The 21,678-nt window shown below is 38.4% G+C and overlaps 1 protein-coding gene across 1 annotated transcript in view; it reads right to left on the bottom strand.

The window, feature by feature from the left end:
• Positions 1-21,678, bottom strand: part of LOC106880038 (uncharacterized) — a 455,047-nt gene that overhangs the window by 387,630 nt on the left and 45,739 nt on the right. The window contains exons 7-17 of the mRNA XM_014929839.3: positions 21,019-21,402; positions 20,677-20,753; positions 19,678-19,741; positions 17,064-17,267; positions 13,773-13,875; positions 11,196-11,304; positions 9,481-9,623; positions 6,772-6,881; positions 4,974-5,129; positions 2,216-2,384; positions 1,182-1,372 (exon numbers count right to left, since the gene is read on the bottom strand). Of these exons, the coding sequence (XP_014785325.3) occupies positions 1,182-1,372; positions 2,216-2,384; positions 4,974-5,129; positions 6,772-6,881; positions 9,481-9,623; positions 11,196-11,304; positions 13,773-13,875; positions 17,064-17,267; positions 19,678-19,741; positions 20,677-20,753; positions 21,019-21,402 (1,710 nt within the window). The remainder of the gene's footprint in view (positions 1-1,181; positions 1,373-2,215; positions 2,385-4,973; positions 5,130-6,771; positions 6,882-9,480; positions 9,624-11,195; positions 11,305-13,772; positions 13,876-17,063; positions 17,268-19,677; positions 19,742-20,676; positions 20,754-21,018; positions 21,403-21,678) is intronic.

Here is a 21,678-nt window from a genome sequence, read left to right as displayed (position 1 = left end):
TAGCACAGGCAAACATCCTACATTGCATCTAGAGAAAGGCAACTTGACTATTGGCATAAAGTCGCTTCTATACATGCCCCAACCTCTGGCTCACAAGTGTGCTGTCTCCTCTCCTAGACATTTCAGCTGCTGCTATAACGGTCTCTGTTCCTCAGAGCTCACTGCTATCATGCTACCTTCCCACTCATGCATCTTTTGATCTTTTGTTCACCATGTTAAGTTCAAATCCCACCAAAATCCATATGAACCACTGTAAGTGTTTTTTCTTACCAGAATCTCCACACTGTTCATATCTTTCCTGCAAGTATTGAGTGCATATCATTAGCAACATCAATTTTACCAATATCAGAAGACCTACGAAGGTCATAGTCAGAACCCTTTCTTACAGACACAGCAGGTAAAAACAAATTCTATTTTCCTCCATCAATAAATGTACAGTCTTGTGCATTTACTCAGTGACTTATCCATAAAAATGACAGCACAAACAGTAAATGCTAAGCATCACTAATGAGGCTATAATAAGATCAAAACATGTTTGAAGTGGCTCTCATATTTTTTTAATTTCTTTATTACCCACCAGGGGCTAAACATAGAGGGGACAAACAAAAATAGACATCGACCCCAGTTCAAAACTGGTACTTATTTTATTGACCCCGAAAGGATGAAAGGCAAAGTCAACCTCGGCGGAAAAGTAGTTCTCATATTTGTATGAAAAATAAAAATAATGCTGGATACTGACAAATATTGCTTTTCTTTTAACAATTATTTACTTTTAGTTTGAGTTAAGTGCATCTCATTAAGTATTAATAATAAATGTAAAGATAACCCAATTACTTTCTATAAAATCAATGCCATCAGGTATTGAATTCTGAAATTGGTGCAAACAGCACAGTTTGGAGCAAAAAAGACAGTTGCTTAAATTACTTGCAGTTTTTAAGTGTTAACCTATTTTATCAAACCCCTTAAATATGAAACACAAAATTGACTTTAGAGATATTTGGTTTCAGAATCTTACAGGTATATAATTAAATATAGGAAGGTATTTTGATCAAATGTTAGATTGATTTCATAAATTCATCTGTCCTCAATGAACCAACTGATTGACAAACTAGTAAAATGACTTCATATATAAATTATAATGTAGGAAATAGTTACTTATCAAAACTGAGTTAAAAGCTCACCTGTAGTTGTGATATGTGGCATTCAGTTTGGTTTTCCAAAAATGGGCCACCATATACTGACACCCATGTGCAAGAATTTCCTTCAAGATCATGACAAATGCCATTATTTTGAAGATATGTAATTTGTGGTGCCATTTCCAAGTTCACAGAACAGTCATCTCCAGCATATGGTGCATTGCATTGACAGTTTCCTGTTGATAAGAGAAAAGAATTTCACATGTGAACTTATGGGATTGATTTTTATAACATGAATGAAAGAAAGCTTGGTTGATAGCTAACTAAAAAGACAAACAAATGGATGGATGGATGGATGGATGGATCTATCTATCTATCTATCTATCTATCTATACGATATATATATATATATATATATATATATATATTATACAAAAGAGATAACAAAGCCAAGGGTGTGAGGAGTTTTCAGGACATTTATAAGGAAAGAGATATAGATATAGTCTTACAGCCATTTCTGGGATATTATGGATATCCTTTATCAGAGAGGATGTAAGATGGTTAAATAGAGGTTAATGTTTGAGTTCGAAATAAGGAATTATTGTGGAAAAGGAAGATATAGGGAATATAGAGGGAAATAGAAGAATGAAAGTAGAAATGAAATATAAAACATTGTAGTTGCAGTTCCATTATTTGAGTAAAGTGGTGTATAGAAGTGGTAAAAAAAGTTTTCTGTAAATGGTATGTAAGTTCCAATAGTAGTTCATGTTTAGTCACTTCTAAGTGTGGAGCCGTGGATTCTGTGTTGCTCATTCAATTACCAATATAGAATAGTGGACTTGTAAAAACATTGGACACTTTATGGTATTTTCTCCTGTTCTGAGTTCAATCCCTATTTGGGTGATTTATTTAACACTACCATTTGGCCCTTGGGGGCCTTTAATGTTAAAGCTGAGTCTCTAGCTGATGGTGCCCTCCTCCCTCCCATCCTATAGAGGGTCTGTCCTTAGATTATCTTAATTTGATGCAATCAGTCTAGAAAAATATGTAGGTAGTCCCCTTTTGAGGCCATTACAAACCTTTTTCACAATTTCCATTATCAGAACAATCATTGGGGCATATACTGGCCATGGCTTCAATTAATCTTCGATCTTCTTGTTGTCCAAGCACCATGCGATGCAATCTTCTGTTGCAACGAAGCAGCATAGACTCCAACATTATTGGAGCCCATTTCGCATCTTTTGTAATCTGAAAAAAGAAGCGAAGCAATTTTAAAAAGAGAGAAAAGAAAACTTTATAAAATAACATTCAAAGAAATATTCAGCAATATATATTGAATATGATAATCCCCAGAAGTTAACAGAGGCGTAGGAGTGGCTGTGTGGTAAGTAACTTGCTTACCAACCACATGGTTCTGGGTTCAGTCCCACTGCGTGGCACCTTGGGCAAGTGTCTTCTACAATAGTCTCAGGCCGACCAAAGCCTTGTGAGTGGATTTGGTAGATGGAAATTGAAAGAAGCCCGTCGTATATATGTATCTATATATATATATGTGTGTGTATATATATATATGTATTTGTGCATGTATGTGTTTGTGTGTCTGTGTTTGTCCCTGCCAACATCGCTTGACAACCAATGCTGGTGTGCTTACGTCCCTGTAACTTAGTGGTTCAGCAAAAGAGACTGATAGAATAAGTACTAGGCTTACAAAGAATAAGTCCTGGGGTCGATTTGCTCAACTAAAGGTGGTGCTCCAGCATGGCCACAGTCAAATGACTGAAACAAGTAAAAGAGTAAAGAGCTTCTTTTGGCCAAACAACTTAATCTGAAGCATAGTGTACAGAATAAAAACAGGACTGCAAAATTTAAGGAAGCTGTCGCCTCTGCTGACAGCACAAGGATTCTCTATTCAAACAAAGTGTAAATTTTTATGTGTGTGTATGAGCATTGAACACAAGGTTTGCAAGGCTGGAAAGAAAGGAAGCAAGCATGCTTCATTGAATGTGTAATGTTGGTTGTGTGAGTGAATAGAAATGAACAAAGGAAATTAGTGAAAAACAGGATATAGGAGTAATCAGATATAAGAAAGACAACTGCATTGATAGACATGAAATGCATCTGGATGATGGCAATTGGGTAAAAAAATTGACAAGATCCAAGTGAAAAGAAACAGTGGAAGAATAATACTGAGAAGAGGTCATGGGCTGAAGTGATTAAAACTGATCTCAGGATGTTAAACCTCACAGAGAGGATACAGGAGTGCAACAAGTGGTTGGAGGCTGCGTTGGAGAAGGTCATACAAACATGAAAAAATAGGTAAACATGCTGAGGAGGATAATTATTAGAATATTATATAAATAGGAATTTTGTCTGGTTGAGATGACTGAGGATTCAATTCCAAGTGGGTTGTTTTATATTATGTACTGTTTAATCCTTTAGAATTTAAGCCAGCCATATCCAGCCATATCCAGCCAAAGTATTCAGCTAGTTTTATGTTCAAACTGGCCAGATCTGGTCTCTCACACCAACCCTACAATATCATTTTAAAAATTAATGGTTGCTTCATCAAAATCCCATAACTACAAGATGAAGCATAATTCATTCAACATGAATAAAAAAAAAGCATTAAGTTTGGCAGATTAATGTGAAAAGAATTAAAGTGGTAGCTTAGACTAGAGTAGTAAAATTTTTTTTAAAATTCATCTAGGAAACTAATAATGGTCTGCATGAACAAGAATTCTATCTTGAAATGTGAGAGGTCAGATAAGTTTATCTGTTGCTGGAGAAGCAGATTCTGACAAATCAATACCAATGTTACATTGATGAGGGAAAAAGAGTCTGCTTGCAGCTGCAGTATCTCCACTACTGTGTCCACCATTACCATCGTCGTCATCACCACCACCAACAACAACAACATCACCAAGATCATCATCATCATCAACTGTGTCTATTGAGCACTTTCTGACCTTAGATTGTCTTTCAACGATAGGAATGAAAATTCCTTTAAGTTTGCAGCTCTTTTGTTTTTCTCAGTCCATTCAGAAAAGCTTATTTGACAACAATGATGGACGATCAAGGTGGGATCAGAAAGAATAGAGGTAGAATAAATATCACAAGCCAACTTCGTGAAGAATTCCACCAATTTGATTAAATTAACGAAGTAAGAAAAGATGAAAGTCAAAGTTAACTTCAGTAGGATTTAAACTCCAAACCCAGTGAGAGAGAACAAACAACCACAAGGTATTTCATATAACTTTCAAACGAATTTATCAACAGTTATATCAGGTGAAAAGCCAGTCTCACAAAATTAGCTTTCTCTTCTCCCCATGGCAAGAAAACTTACCCAACCTCATCAACTTCTCTGAATAAAGTAACTTTAATTAGATATTGCAAGGAGCATGGCTCAGTGGATAGAGTATCAAGCTTACAATCACAAGGTAGAGAGTTTGATTCCTGGACCAGACTGTGTGTTGTGTTCTTGAGCAAAACATTTTATTTCACGTTGATCCAATTCATTCAGCTATAGAAACGAGATGTGATGTCACTGGTGCCAAGTTGTATCAGCCTTTGCCTTTCCCTTGGATAACATCAGTGACAGGGAGAGGGAAGGCTGGTATGCATGGACAGTTGTTGGTCTTCCATAAACAACCTTGTCTGACTTGTGCCTCAGAGGGGAACTTTCTAGGTGCAACCCCATGGTCATACATAACCAAAGGGGGTCTTTACCCTTTTTTTATCCTAGTTAGATATTGAATTGGGAAGAATATTTCAGTTTATTTGAACCTGAAGTCCTTTTCTAGCCAAAATTATAAAAATTAGATGAATTAATTGGTATACCTGAATGTTGGTGATACAGCTTTCTATTTCTCTGGAAATATTTATCCCAATAGTGGTGGTACAAGGAGCAAATGATGTTTTATCCTTCAAATATGTTTGGCAGAACTTTTTTGCATCAGTTTCACTAAATTCATCGTCAGACCAAGGTGGTAAGCTCTAAAATTTATAAAATTGAAACACAATTATGACTTTGTTGCTACACATTACACATTGAAATAAATAAATGGATTAGTAAATCAAATAATAGATTTATTGCTAATCACTTATAAAAGTATCTGATGTGTAAATTTTTTATTCTGTGTAACACAGGAGTAGGAGATCAGATCACAAATAACTGAGTGAGTGGCAATAGGAGAAATTAGGAGAGATGACACTGTCTCCAGCACTCACTCATTCTCCCTCGCTCTATCAACTTTTTGTGACACTGATACGGACATACATGCATACATACATAAATGCATGCATACACACACACACACACACATATATATATACATGCACATACATACATGCATACGTGCATATATACATGCATGCATACATGCCTGCATGCATACAAACATACATACATACAAACATACATGCATGCATACATACATGCATGCATACATACATGCATGCATGCATATATGCATATATGCATACATACATACATACATACATACTTACATACATACAAACATTCATATACAAGCAAATTAACACCAAATATACAGTGCGTGTGTTTTTATTGGCTAAACTGGCAATATACATACATGCATGCATGCATATATGCATATATGCATACATACATACATACATACATACTTACATACATACAAACATTCATATACAAGCAAATTAACACCAAATATACAGTGCGTGTGTTTTTATTGGCTAAACTGGCAATATGACCATCCCCAAATACAACAACATTCATATATTTCTTATTTCTTTATTGCCCACAAGGGGCTAAACATAGAGGGGACAAACAAAGGGATTAAGTCGATTACATCGACCCCAGTGTGTAACTGGTACTTAATTTATCGACCCTGAAAGGATGAAAGGCAAAGTTGACCTCGGCGGAATTTGAACTCAGAACGTAGCAATGGGAAAAATACCGCTAAGCATTTCCCCCAGCGTGCTGACATTTCTCCCAGCTCGCTGCCTTTCATATATTTCTACCCCAAACACACCTAAATAAATTAACAAATGCTATCTGGTCAAGTTTGCAAATGACAGCTGGAATACTCAGCCATTTACACTTTAATTAAGCAGCAGAGAATTCAGTTGCTCAAACACCTGAATCTTCATCACTGATTAACAGAGATCCACTCCTGTGTGGAGAAATAAAACAGGAGATATTTATTTACATGATTTCCAAAGCACGTTGAGTTTAAAATATCTTCCTCTTTTCAGATATGGTCTCATTGTGAGTCCCCTTTCATAAGTGTCATTAACTAGGGTCCTCGGTCAAGCCAAGTCTTCTGAGCAAAATATGGGAGATGGAAATGGTATGGAATCCTGAGCTGCTGGGGTGTGGGGATATTTCTTATTGAATGGTAAACTTCTTTATCACCTGGTTTAACACCCTTAACTGACCCTTAAGTCATTTTGGCAGGAGTCCACTATCTATGCTGCAAACAATCAGATCAAGTTCCTGGTGTGAAAAGAACTACATCCCTTCTGTACCTGCTATAACAGAGACCCTGAAAGAAAAGACCAAGCACCTCATCCGTTCTATATTAATTAAGCTATTTGCTCATACAACAACCAAAATAAGCAAAACAATCAAAGAAAGCTCTCTTTTTATACTTACAGATGATACAAAGTCTGGATTATAATCAAATTCATCAACGGATTCCACACCTGAATAACAGTTGTAGGGAACAAGTTTTGGGGATTCCATTTTACTGGTGATATCTCTTCCTGTAATGAAGTAAAAGATAAAGTGTTTTGATTATTTCTAATGCATGTCTTTTGATGTTTATTCTATTGCTAAATACATACTTGTTTACACACACACAACATTTGCGGTTTCCATTTAGTCTCCAATATTTTAAATTCGGGTTTGTCCCTGTTAACAGGGGTAGCTGGATCTACCTTACTCTTACAGCAACTGCTCTCGCACACCATCTCACCATCTTGCCCGGTTTTGGGCATCCTCCCTCCACAAGCCAACCCTCCCAATTTCCTTTTCCACCTGTCCCCTCCATGTTTTCTTTGGCTGACCTTGCTTTCATGGTTCAATCCCTCTAAACTTAAGCACTCTCCTCAGAACATGATCCTCATCCCTCATCAACACAATTCCATACCACCACACTCCACTCGCCCTTGCCAGCTGTTCCACCAATTCCTCCAGCCCCAGCATCTTCATAAAATCCTCAGCCCTCCTTTTATCCAAAAGCTTTACACCACACATTTCTCTCACCATTGCTCTCTCAGACTTTTTCAAAATTGTCATTTCACTTTCCCTCAAATGCCATCTCCCACTCCCATACAGCATTGCTGCTCTCATACAACTCCTATAGACCCTTCCTTTCATCTTCAAGGAGAACCTTTTCCCATATAACAACACTCCACATTCCCTGAACTTCACCCGGCCAAGTCTTGCTCTTGCTGTCACAGCTGCTTCACATCCACCACTTACATCCACCCTGTCTCCCAAATAATAAAACCCTCTCACTGTTTCCACCTCATCACATAAGCTTTCCACTGGTTCCATCAGCCCTCCAGCTCCTTTCTCACTTCTTCCACAAATAAAATCTCATGCCAGTCTTGGGGTCACCTTCTTCATTTTCTTACATCTACCATGAATCCATTATCCACATTTCATACACAACACTACATTTGCCATTACCCTCCTCCCACACACACCACATGGATCTTCCTTACTCATTAACATTTCTCCTTCCACCCCACTTACCATCACCTTTGTCTTCCCAAGGTCTACCTTCAAACCCTTGCTTTCAAACGCCTTCTTCCATTTCCAAAACTTCTCCCTCAATCCCTCCATTGTCTCATTTATCAGAACAAGGTCACCTGCACACAGTATCTCCATCATCAATCCTTCTTTTGCACTCTCCATCACTGTTGCAAACAATGATAGTGGCAACACAGATCCCTGATGCACACCAACTTACACCACAAACTCCTCCGACAGCTCTGATCCAACTCTAACTCTTGTCTTTACCCCTTCGTACAAACTCATCACTGCCCTCACTATTATGTCTAGCACACCTCTCTTCCTCAATACCCAATCACCTTCCTTGGCACCCTATCAAATCAGATCAACAAAGCACATGTACAACTCCTTCTCCTTATCTTGGTATTCCTCTCGCAATCTCTTCACAATGAACACTGCATCTATTGTCCCCTTTCCTGGCATAAAACCAAATTGCATCTTGTCCACATCTACCGTTTTCTGAATTCTTCTCTCCAACACCCTTTCCACAATCTTCATTGCATGCTCCAATAACTTCACTCCCCTATACACCCTCGCATGGAACTGTATTAAACTGTTTAAATAATATGTGTAACTCCTTCTAAATGTCTTAAGTGCCCTTTTCTTTCGTTTGTTCATTCACTCATATATATATATATATATATATATATATATATATATATATATACATATATATATCATCATTATCATCGTTTAACGTCTGCTTTCCATGCTAGCATGGATTGGACGATTTGACTGAGGACTGGCAAACCAGAAGGCTGCACCAGGCTCCATTCTGATCTGGCAGAGTTTCTACAGCTGGATGCTCTTCCTAACGCCAACCACTCCAAGAGTGTAGTGGGTGTTTTTACGTGCCACCGGCACGAGGTCCAGTCACACGGTACTGGCAACAGCCATGCTCAAAATGGTGTTTTTTACATGCTACCTGCATGGGAGCCAGTCTAGCGGCACTGGCAACAACCTCACTCGAATGATTTTCTAACGTACCACCAGCACAAGTACTAGAAGGCAATGCCGGTAACGATTACGCTCAAATGATGCTATTTACGGGCCATACATATATGCATATAGATGCATATACACACACATGTGTGTGTGTGTGTGTGTGTGTGTGTGTGTGTGTGTGTGTGTGTGTGTGTGTGCATGTATTTCAGATAAGAAAGTAAATTTCAAGCACAGTAAAGCTGTTCGGACAGCAGAGAAAGGTTGGGTGTTTATCCTTGTAAGATGGAAAAAATTTGCAAGCAAGTAGCTACAGGACTCAAATCCATACCCTTTAGATACTGGTTGTGTACTTTACCAGCCCCAACTATTAATAATTTCCCAATCTATTAAACAGCAAATAGTCCAGACATGTTTTGTGCACAGAATTGGAATCGCTTGATGCTATATGAACGTGTCCTTTGTTTACAAACACTTCACAACATGACAAGGTATGGGAAGAAGTCCAGACATACTTTCATGCAGGATGCAAGCAAACTTTACTGTCAAGCTAATTGCATGTAATTATTCATGTATTTAATTAGAAGTGCGGTTATGAAACATTTAGATAAAGAACATTACCAGTTGTTTTGCAAGACTGAAACTGACTCGGTTTTGAAACACACATATGTGCATCAGTGCAGCTAGTACAGTATTTTGTTGATGAATTCCTGGAGTCAACTGCTTGGCAGACACCACTGTAGAGACTTTCGCTTTTCTTTACTCTGAAAATTAATACAAAACAGTAAATAAATAAAGAAATTCCACTCATATCTTTTTTTTTTTAAATACCAAACAGGAAAATACAAGACAGGAAAATACATTCTTTTATTCTTTTACTCGTTTCAGTCAGTTGACTGCGGTCATGCTGGGGCACTGCCTTGAAAGGTTTTTGCAACCTCAGGACTTATTTCTTAAGCCTACTACTTATTCTGTCAGTCACTTTTGCTGAACCACTAAGTTACAGAGATGTACACACCAACATAGGTTGTCAGACGGTGATGGTGGGACAAATGCAGACACAAAGACAAACACAAATCGACACACACACACACACACACACACACACACACACACACACACACACACACACACACACACACACAATGGGCTTCTTTCAGTTTCCATCTACTAAATCAACTCACAAAGCTTTGGTCATTCCAAGGCTATAGTAGAAGACACTTGCCCAAGGTGCCATGCAGTGAGATGGAACCTGGAGCTATGAGGTTGGGAAACAAGCTTCTTACCACGCCGTCATGCCTGTGCCCTTTATACATTTATGAAGTCATTATGATGTAACTGTGAAAATTTTATTATATTGCAGAGCAGCAATATTTGGGGTTTAGGGATATTTTTGCAATGACTTAGTGCTATTGATTCTTCAGAGACCCCATTCAGTACTGGGATATTTTGGGATTGAGAAAATTCTTGTTTTTATTCTACATTATTGATTTTTAGCTGTTGAGGGTGATCTACCCCAGAAACTAAATAGAGAAATGATTGTAATTACCATATATTTTGAGATATATTAACTATTTTAATGTAAACAATCTTTTCTTTCATTGAAGATAATTATATTCCAGTGCATATTTACTAAGCAATGTAAAGGGAGATAAACATGTTTTAATGGAGATAAATCATCAACATCATCATCATCATCATCATCATCATCATCGTCATCATCGTCGTTTAACGTCCGCTTTCCACGCTAGCATGGGTTGGACGATTTGACTGAGGACTGGTGAAACCGGATGGCAACACCAGGCTCCAATCTGATTTGGCAGAGTTTCTACAGCTGGATGCCCTTCCTAACGCCAACCACTCAATTATTTCATTTCATTATATTTTAATATTTGTCTGCTGCCCAATGAGTCTCTCTCTCTCTCTTTCTCACTTTCTCTGTATCTCTCGATTTCTATCTCTATCCATCTCTTTTTCTCTTTCCCTTTCTATTATTTTCATTGATCAGACAATCTGCTTGTGCATTGTGACTTATCTTCTCCCATGTGATGTCCTGGTTATCATTGACAACAGACAAACATTATGTATGTATGTATGTATGTATGTATGCATGTATGTATGTGAGTATGAATGCATGGGTGTGTGAGTGCATGCATGTATGTATGTATGTATGTAACTTATTGTAAGTTGTAACTTTCCAGTATATCCTGTCAAGAAACTTTGATTTTGATAGTTTAAAGCCATTTGGTCTGTCTTTGATGATTTCAAAGAATGTTATCAAGTTCTCATTTCTTACTTAGGCTTTCAAACAAGTCAAAATACATAATTTGTCTTACCTCCAGCTTTGAGAAAACTTGGTAGGAAAACTTGTATTTGTTTGTGTGTGACTCCCATCTGAGTGCATCAGGTCATTCTCTTGTTTATCGTCATATACACCACACAGACCTGTATTTAAAAACAAACAAAAATAGAGGATATGAACATAGGTGCATACGCATAACATGATATGTGCATACATACATATGTATGTATACACATACATACATGCATGCATATATACATGCATACAATCATCATCATCGTCATCATTTGACTTCTGCTCTCCATGCTGGCTAAGGTTGGATAATTTGGCAAGGCCGGAGTCAGACGATTGCATCTTGCTCCAATATCTGAATTGGTTTCTAGTGCTGGAGGCACTACCAAATGTCAATTGCCATGCAGAATGCACAGGGTGCCTTATTAAATGATAATTGTCCTAGATCAGGGGTTTTCAAACTTTTTGACTTGCGGACCCCTTTATATTTCAGGCTTTACCTTAGGGACCCCTTATAAACACTTATGAAATTTATACATAAATATTTGCTTAAAATAACATATATTTTTTACATTTATTTATTTAACAGTATTTAACAAATAGGTTTATTGTCAATTAAAAGATTTCGGTTAAAAACCATATATAAAATCAAATTGCCCATAAAAAGTATTTGCTGTCCAGGGGCAATCAATAAAGTACTTGTTCTGGGAATGATTCCTCTCTCTCTCTCTCTCTTTCTCTCTCTCTCTCTCTCTTTCTCTCTCTCTCTCTCTCTCTCTCTCTCTCTCTAGCTCTCTCTCTCTCTCTAGCTCTGTCTCTCTCTCTCTCTCTCTCTCTCTCTAGCTCTGTCTCTCTCTCTCTAGCTCTGTCTCTCTCCCCCTAGTTCTCTCTCTCTCTCTCTCTAGCTTTCTCTCTCTATATATATGCCTCTTACCATCTCCCCTCGTCAAATTAGAGTTAATGAATACTTCAACAATAATCTCATTCCCTTCTTTCAGATGAATAAATAAAAATCTGATAAAAGAAAAAAAAATGCTGGAAAGACAGTTAATTTAGTGTGAACATATAGTTATATATTGTAACCAGCACATAACTATATATTCTTGTTGTGGAAGGCACCACTGAGATACATCACTATTGTTAGAAACTGCATTATTTTCAAATCCAAATCTACATATTTTGTGACTCAGTCTATGACCAGGTAGCTTTGTTTTGACTATACTTTCAAAGTTGTCAACTATCAAACACCAGACTAAATCTCCATCTTAGTTCATCCTTTATGGTTTGGTCAACTTAAGTATTCTGAGTTCTCTCCCTTACTCCTATTAAAAGTAATTTTCGTTAACAATAATAAATTTTCTTCACTGTCTGGTTTCAATTGATTAAAAAATTTTATTGCGCTCCCCATTAAGTATTTTAGCCTGAACATGGTGTTGTTATGTGGAGGCACAATGGCCCAGTGGTTAGGGCAGCGGACTCGCGGTAATAGGATCGCGGTTTTGATTCTTAGACCAGGCGTTGTGAGTGTTTATTGAGCGAAAACACCTAAAACTCCACAAGGCTCCGGCAGGGGATGGAGGTGAACCCTGCTGTAATCTTTCACTACAACTTTCTCTCACTCTTACTTCCTGTTTCTGTTGTGCCTGTAATTCAAAGGGTCAGCCTTGTCACACACTGTGTCAAGCCGAATATCCCCGAGAACTACGTTAAGGGTACACATGTCTGTGGAGTGCTCAGCCACTTGCACGTTAATTTCATAAGCAGGCTGTTCTGTTGATCAGATCAACTAGAACCCTCGACGTCGTAAGCGACGGAATTCCAACAACGGTGTTGTTAAATTTAATGTAAATTAAAATCAGCATTAAAAAGTCAAAAAATTATTTTGCAGAGGAGGAAAAAACAATACTAGTCAATGATTGATATTACCTGAATTAATTAGTAGGTATGGGACACAACTCTGGATATATTTCAATCTTTTTATGGTCTCATCAGCCTGATACAGACTTCATTTCCTTAATGTATTGATGTAATGACAGAAAAGACGTACCAGACTGTACAGTGGTTTGTGAAGAAAAGTATAACAGTTTGAAGAAAAAACTTTACAAAGATGTTATCCTCATCATCATCATTGTTTCACATCTGTCTTCCATGCTGGCATGGGTTGGACAGTTTCACAGTAGCTAGCCAGGCAGGAGCCTGCACCAAACTTCTGTGTTTGTTTTGCAGGGTATTTACAGCTGGATGTCCTTCCTAATACCAACCACCAAGCAGAGTAGGTTGAGTGCTTTTCATGCGGCACCAGCACAGACACGGTCGATTTTGTCATGGTTTTTACAGCTGGATGCTCTTCCAAACGCCAACCACTTTACGGTGTTGACTGGATGCTTTTTACATAGCATCAGCACTGGCAGGGTCACCAAGTAACTTGCAAGACAAAGAATCCTTTGGGAGAGGAGAGGGGACATTGGAGGAGGTGATCTTGTGTCAGATGATGAAAGGTTATAGGGAGACAGAGAGACAGAAATAGGTGTCTTGCTGTGAGGCTAACTAGAAATAATGGCATGGTAAGGAAAAACAAAGAAAAATTTTTGTCTCTGACCTTCTGTGTTATTAAAGTCATGAAATGATGAATAAACCCAGACATTGGCAAAGTTAGCATAGCTGTCACTGATGAATATTTCAGTTCCATGTGGTAAGATGACCTGAAGGAAATAACAATACAAAAAAAAAAAAAAGAAGAAAAGAAAGGATCAGTTATCAATATGTGTGGGATATATATATAAAAAGTGGAGGCGCAATGGCCCAGGAGTTAGGGCAGCGGACTCGCGGTCATAGGATCGCAGTTTCGATTCCCAGACCGGGCATTGTGAGTGTTTATTTAGTGAAAACACCTAAAGCTCCACGAGGCTCCGGCAGGGCAGGGCATGGTGGCGAACCCTGCTGTACTCTTTCACCACAACTTTCTCTCACTCTTACTTCCTGTTTCTGTTGTGCCTGTAATTCAAAGGGTCAGCCTTGTCACACTGTGTCACGCTGAATATCCCTGAGAACTACATTAAGGGTACACGTGTCTGTGGAGTGCTCAACCACTTGCACGTTAATTTCATGAGCAGGCTGTTCCGTTGATCTGATCAACTGGAACCCTCGATGTCATAAGCGACGGAGTACCAACAACAACAACAATATGTAAATATCTATATTTGGATCTCTTGATAATTATGTTCCTATTGTGTTTCCATAAATACAAGGGGTGCTGAAAAGTTCCTGGCTTTAAGGATGTAGCAAATGGCCTGGCTGGAGGCCCAACCTTCCAAATTTTTTTACAGGGCTTAGAAAAACTGAAGGACCACTGCAATAATCCGTGAGCGGGGGTGGAATAAGTTGAATAAAATCATAATTAACTGATTTTTCTGTATTTTCTTTTACCCAAAGCCAGGAACTTTTCAGCACCCCCTCATACACACACACACACCATATACATACATACATACATACATACATACACACATACATACACACATACACACAAAAAAATTTTTTTCTATATTTGTGAATTAAAGTGACCATTGGATTCATGTTAGAAACAGTAGGAAAATATCCAAGCATCTTAACAAGTTTTCAAGCCAATCACATGGAGAAAGGTGTTCACCTCCATTTTTGGAAAGATTGTTTTCCAAAATAGAGGTGAACGCCTTTCTCCATGTGTTAAGATACTTGAATATTTTCCTACTGTTTCTAACATGAAACCAATGGTAGCCTTGATTCACAAATAAAGATATTATTTATCCACCAATGTGGTGTTGAGCACTCATTTCATCGCATGTGAAGACATGGCTCAGTGGTTAAGATGTTGTGCTCACAATTGCGAGATCATGGGTTTGATTCCCAGACCAGGTGTTGTGTTGCATTCTTGAGCAAAGCACTTCATTCCACGTTGCTCTGCGATCATTTTGACATCTGACATGTGGCACTCATTGCACCTGTACAGGTAATGTCGATCTGATGGAAAGAGTGAGCTTATATCTACACAAACATTTGATCACTATAAACAAATCATCTGTGTAGTTGTTCGGTAAGAAATCGTCAAAGCCTCATACATCGTCTAATGCAAGATCTTGGTTCCTCCTATACCATAAATATTGGAAAACAGGGCAATGGTTCTGGTAAAAATATGACACCAGGTGGAAGGCAGAAGATCAAAATCTGTAGAGCAAATATCCCAGGGTGTCTGAATCAGATGACACATCTCAATGCCAACAGACGTGCACAAATAGAGCATAAGGGAGGATTAGCTGTGTAGGCTTTGTGGAGAGAGAAGCACTATGACAAACATCTAATCTGGATGTAAAGCAAAGCACATCGTTCAGCGGTTAGGGCATTGGTATCACAATTATGAGGTAGTGAGTTTGATTCCTTGACTGGGCTGTATGTTATGTTCTTGAGCAAGACACTTTATTTCACATTGCTCCAGTTCACTCAGTTGTAAAAATGAGTTGTGATGTCACTGGCATCAATCTGTATCAGCCATTGCCTTTCCTTTGAGTAACATTGATGGCATGGACAGTGGAGGTTGGTACACATGGGTGACTGCTGGTCTTCCATAAACAACCTTGTCCAGACTTGTGCCTTGGAGGGGAACCTTCTAGGGGGAAATCCCATGGTCATTCATGACCAAAGGGGGTTTTTACTCTACCCAACAGAGATAAGGTGCTCAAAACACTCACTCACAGCCTTGAACAACAGAGATATGAGAAACACCAACAGGAGTGGCTGTGTGGTAAGTAGCTTGCTTACCAACCACATGGTTCTGGGTTCATTCCCACTGCGTGGCACCTTGGGCAAGTGTCTTCTACTATATCCTCAGACCGACCAAAGCCTTTTGAGTGGATTTGGTAGACGGAAACTGAAAGAAGCCCGTCGTATATATGTATATATATATATATATGTATGTGTGTGTCTGTGTTTGTACCCCCAACATCGCTTGACAACCGATGGTGGTGTGTTTATGTCCCCGTAACTTAGCGGTTCGGCAAAAGAGACTGATAGAATGAGTACTAGGCATCCAAAGAATAAGTCCTGGGGTCGATTTGCTCGACTAAAAGGCGGTGCTCCAGCATGGCCACAGTCAGTTGACTGAAACAAGTAAAAGAGGAAAAGAGTAAAAGAGTTGAAAAAGACAATATTGTCAATCAAGTTTGTGAGGGAAGCAGATAAGTCATTGACCATAGCAAGAAGGACAAGGGGTCCAATAAAGGGATATAAAAGTGGACTGAGAAGAAAGGCTGCAGTTTTCCCTTGGAACATTCAACAAACCATGAAATTAGAAGTAATTTAGTGGTCTCAGAGGTCAAAGTACAGAGTTCCCTGGGAAGATGGGTACAAACAAGCTTTTAGAAAGAACAGAACCAAGTACTCTTTACTCTCTTTTTACTCTTTTACTTGTTTCAGTCATTTGACTGCGGCCATACTGGAGCACCGCCTTTAGTCGAGCAAATCGACCCCAGGACTTATTCTTTGGAAGCCTAGTACTTATTCTATCGGTCTCTTTTGCCGAACCGCTAAGTTACGTGGACGTAAACACATCAGCATCAGTTGTCAAACGATGCTGGGGGGACAAACACAGACACACAAACATATACACACACATACACATATACATATATATCCCTGAACTTTTTGCAAAATTTCAGGGATAGCAGACATGGTTGGACAGGGAGTCTTTGACAGCCAAGACAGGCTGTAGTAGACACACCCCAATACTTATTAGATATCATTTTATGACATCAACACATACACACACACATCACCAATGAGATTAATAATTACTTACATAAAAGATGTAATATTAATCAAAATAACACATATGAATTAATTAAGTAATGAACATTACCTTATATTGACCATTTTTATATTTTTCAATTCTAAATTGTGGTTCCAGCTTTCCAATTTGGTATAATTTCACATTCAAATGTTGTTCTACAGAATTTTCCTTTTTCTGACACTTGTCGATGAGAAGGACATCATCCCCTGCCTTAATAGCAGCACCACAGCTGCAAGTAACATTGTCGGTACAGTTCTGGTAGAAGACATTCACCTAGGGGAAAATATTAAACATTCACCATTGTCAATATTTTAGATATTTACAAAAATGCATACTGACAGAGATTTACTTAACATACACACACATATACATGTTTGTGTGTGTGTGTGTGTGTGTGTGTATATATATATATATATATATATATATATATATATATATATATATACACACACACACACACACACACACACATTTATATAAACATATGTTTTAGTGACAGGCTGACTAAGCTCCTTGTGTTACTTAAAGTTTTGTAGTTGTGAAATAAACACATAATCTGTTGCTTGGAAGTTTGGTTCCAAAGTGGAGAAAAATCGAGATGACTTCTTTCTTACTGGGAGAACTTAATACCAACTGGTTAGTTTGGGTCATGTTGTTGTAATGATAATGCAGTGATAACAAGTCTAACAGTGCATCTGGATATTAATTACCACTTAGATAATTGAATACTTAGTCCCACTTAATCTGGAGACTCCGTGGTCACAGCAATATCTTACCCAACATAAATGAAGTATAATCAACAAGGCTCCCACCTTAGTCACCCAAGGCTTGCTATTGTTGACTCTGCCCCCTCAGAAAGGCTGCAAGGCTGCACATACTTTAACACTCAGCAGGATCCATTTATAGAAAGTCTTACATTTCATATTATTGCCATGAAAGATATCCACCACTATGTGCTTTTAATGTATTTCAAACCAGTGATCTCCAATAATCTTGATACATCTCCCTAGACTATGTTTGTTATCCATATAGAGATCAAGAGTAAAGAGTAAAGACCCCCTTTATTTATGAATGACTGTGGAATTGCACCAAGAAAGTTGCCCTCCAAGCCACAAGTTCAGACAAGGTTGGTTGCTTATGGAAGACCAGCATTCGCCCATGCATACCAGCCTCCCCTCTCCATGCCATTGATGCTATCCAAGGGAAAGGCAAAGGCTGATACAGCTTGGCACCTGTGACATCACAGCTCATTTCCATAGCTGAGTGAACTGGAGCAACGTGAAATAAAATGTTTTGCCCAAGAACACAACACACATCCAGGTCTAGGAATTGAACTCACTACCTCATGATTGTGAGTCTGATGCTGTAATCACTGAGCCATGCACCTTCACTGAATAGAGATCAGTTCCCTCAATTCCTGCATATTAATGATCCAGCTGATATATCTTCCACATCCATGCCAAATGCCACACACTGATGACTAGGTGGTATTCATCTATTGTCATTAAAATATCACTGCACCTTCCTGACTGTAACTAACCATCAGATGCTAAGCTCTCCCTCTGTAACATAGAAACCAATCCTTACCACTCCTCAAGCAGCATATCACTAATGAATCAAATACCACACCTCAATGACAAAGTGATATTAATATCCACATGGAATGTGAGACCTGTCATTGATGCTGTAGCTGCCACTGCTGTTTCACACATTGCTGCCTCTACCATTGCTGCCTCTACCATTACTGCCACCACTGCGGCTACTGCTGTTATTGGTGGATTTGCCATTGGGGTTGTTGCTCCTGGCTTTAACAACACTACCACTCTGGTTACCAGCGCCAATCACCACCTAAGCTTCATACACTATCCCTTTGTCTTTGCATCATCATCTCCTTACTGGGTAGTCATTGTATACTCTACATGAAGATCTTGCTTCTGCCTGTAGCTTAGGTGTGCTCACTAATATTTTCTTAATACTGGGTACACAACTGAAACGGGCCCTTAAGTTGTGTCTATTAAACATACATGTCTGTGAGAAGTGTCTGCCCACTAATCTACTTGATGTTAAGCAAGAAAGGCGGGGCAAACCAAATGACTTTATGGTGGCACTTCCTTTTGTGGGTGCTAGGGCCCAACATATGGAAGATGTGGTTCGTAAACTCACTGGACGTCAGAGCCTCATTGTAATAGGGGGCTGTCGCATTGAAAATCTCTTGATTGGAGGACAGGTACAAAATCCCCTTGCTGATACCCTTCACTCGGTTCTTGAACACAATAAGATTGTGGGAGGCAGTTGTGTTGATGTAGGACAGCATTTCGTTTGGTTTGCTGTAGGGTTTGCTGTGTGAACAGGTGCCCTAGTCCAGCACAACAACTAAAAATTTGACAGTAGTAAGATTGGTGTCAGTTATAATCTTGAGTCCATTGGAACTAAAGGTACATCAAACCAGCCTCCAGCTGTAGAAAATCTGACTCTTGCTACATGTTGAAGTGAATGTTAAAATGATGCTGATGATGTTGATGCTGCTGCTTCTGATGATGATGATATATGTAAAGTAGATTTCTCACAAGCAATATTCTGTCTTTGAAGACATCAACATGTTTAGCACAAATCGTATTGTAAATGTTAAATAATAATTTAAAAGTTGATAAATGCAAAGTCAATAGCAAAAATGTATACTTACAGAATAGGGAAGAGACTTGTGCTTATAGAAAATAAACTCCCCTTCTAGGTGGTTGTTATAGATTCTAGAATAAATCAAAATCAAAGAAAACAAAATTATCATCCCTCTACAAATAACAACACATCCATCCATCAGTATGTATGTATGTATGTATGTATGTAAGCATGTATGTGTATGTATGTTTGCATGTACAGACATTTTGCAGAGGGGAAACGTTATCGGCATAAACCTAAAAAAAGGTTTAAGGATGGCATAAGGACTGCTATGAAGTCAATTGGAATGGCTCCAAAAGATATAGAAGTCCTCGCTTCAGATCGAGTTGGATGGCAAACAAGGGTGTGGAGTGGAGTGAAAGCATTTGAAGACTGAGAAGGTGAATGACAAGGACCTTTTTGTGTGCACAGTCTGTGACAGACCTTGTGTGTCCTTGGCTGGCCTCAAATCTCACCTGCGAACCCATGGAAAACAAACCTCTTCCAGCTATTCTGATTATATGTCTGTGCACACGTTTGAATGTGGTGTGTGCCAGAGGGTTTGCAAATCCAATGGGGGTCTTAAAAGACATGTTAGGATCCACAATGAGCAGAACTTACTTGCAGGTATTGGTAGTGCAAATCAGAGGTGCAATCTGTGTGGGTGTTTTTTCAAAACACTGTCTGGTTTAAAAAGCCACATCAGACGCCATGAAAGGGCTAAGGTGTAGGTGCAGGAGGTGGTCAAACTCTGTTTAAGGAGTAGACAACCACCATGTATGTATGTATGTATGCTTGTACATATGTACATATCTACATACGTATGTATGTACAAGATGGATGATCTGTTGAGTGATAATGTTGCAACAGGTATGTACATGATAATAATGTTGATTACAACTGGTTAATACAGAAACCAAGGTTTATTACATAGTAACAATCAGACAGCTGCTTAGAGTTAAATAGCGGGGTGGGGGTGGGGGGTGTTGGTCATAAAAAAATTCTGCAAATTCAAGGATCCATTTACCTTCCATCAAATGTTGAAATTTGGGCTTGATTCAGGGACATACAAATACTAGATTTCTCATTGTCAATAGTTGTTATCTGCAAAGAAATGGTAAAGACTTTCTCAAAATATCCTAATACTCTTACTAGCATCAAAACAAATAAAATTTTTAAAAATTCATTACAATGTAGGAAGTAGAACTATTGATGGTTTTAGAATAATCGAGGTTTTCATCTGGCAATTACAGAACAACCAGTACTTCCCAAATAATTCAGTTGGACATGAAACAAACCCATTCACTTTTATATAAGAAATAAAAGACATAAATGTATTATTTCAAAACAGTTTTAATTTCAAACTTACATTTGTGAAAGCTGACATGTATGGCTGTTGTGTGTGTTCAGCCTTAGCACTGACAGTTACTTTGGTGATTGTATTGCCATCAATATAACCATCAGCTATGCCATACACTGGGATCATTTGGTCTTGCTGCCAGTTTTCTTTAGTCAATGAAATATTACACAATGTTTCTACTGATGTCATATGGGCGCCAAAAGCTATTTGTGAAAGAAATTTTTGGTTTGTACACTTAACGCCCATCTCTTCAGAACTGACCTTGAAGGTCACAGGGCAGTTGCGAGGTTTTTGAGCCTTCATACATACTAAATGTGGTGGCACATTGCATTTAAAACGAAGATCTTTTGCTTTTTCTCCTTCCACAACAACGATTGGTTCCTCATTGGTAATCTGCAATTAAAGGAAATATTATTAACCCATTGGTATTGAAACTGGCCATATCTAGCCCAAATATTTTACCTATTTTTCTTTCAAACTGGCCAGATCTGGCCTTTCATACCTATGCTACAATGTTGTTTTAAAAGTAAACAATCACACCATCAAGATTTTGAAGCTAAGAGATAATGCATGATTAATTCAAAACAATGTGAATAAATAAGCATTACATTGGATAGAGTAATCTGAACATGAAAGGGTTAAATATGAGAATATCTACATTTAATTCAG

Source organism: Octopus bimaculoides, chromosome 22 (assembly GCF_046866305.1).
Source record: "Octopus bimaculoides isolate indiv1 chromosome 22, ASM4686630v1, whole genome shotgun sequence".
NCBI lineage: Eukaryota > Metazoa > Mollusca > Cephalopoda > Octopoda > Octopodidae > Octopus > Octopus bimaculoides.
Note: the sequence above shows the minus strand (reverse complement) of the source record. Positions and strands in the feature narration are given on the sequence as shown.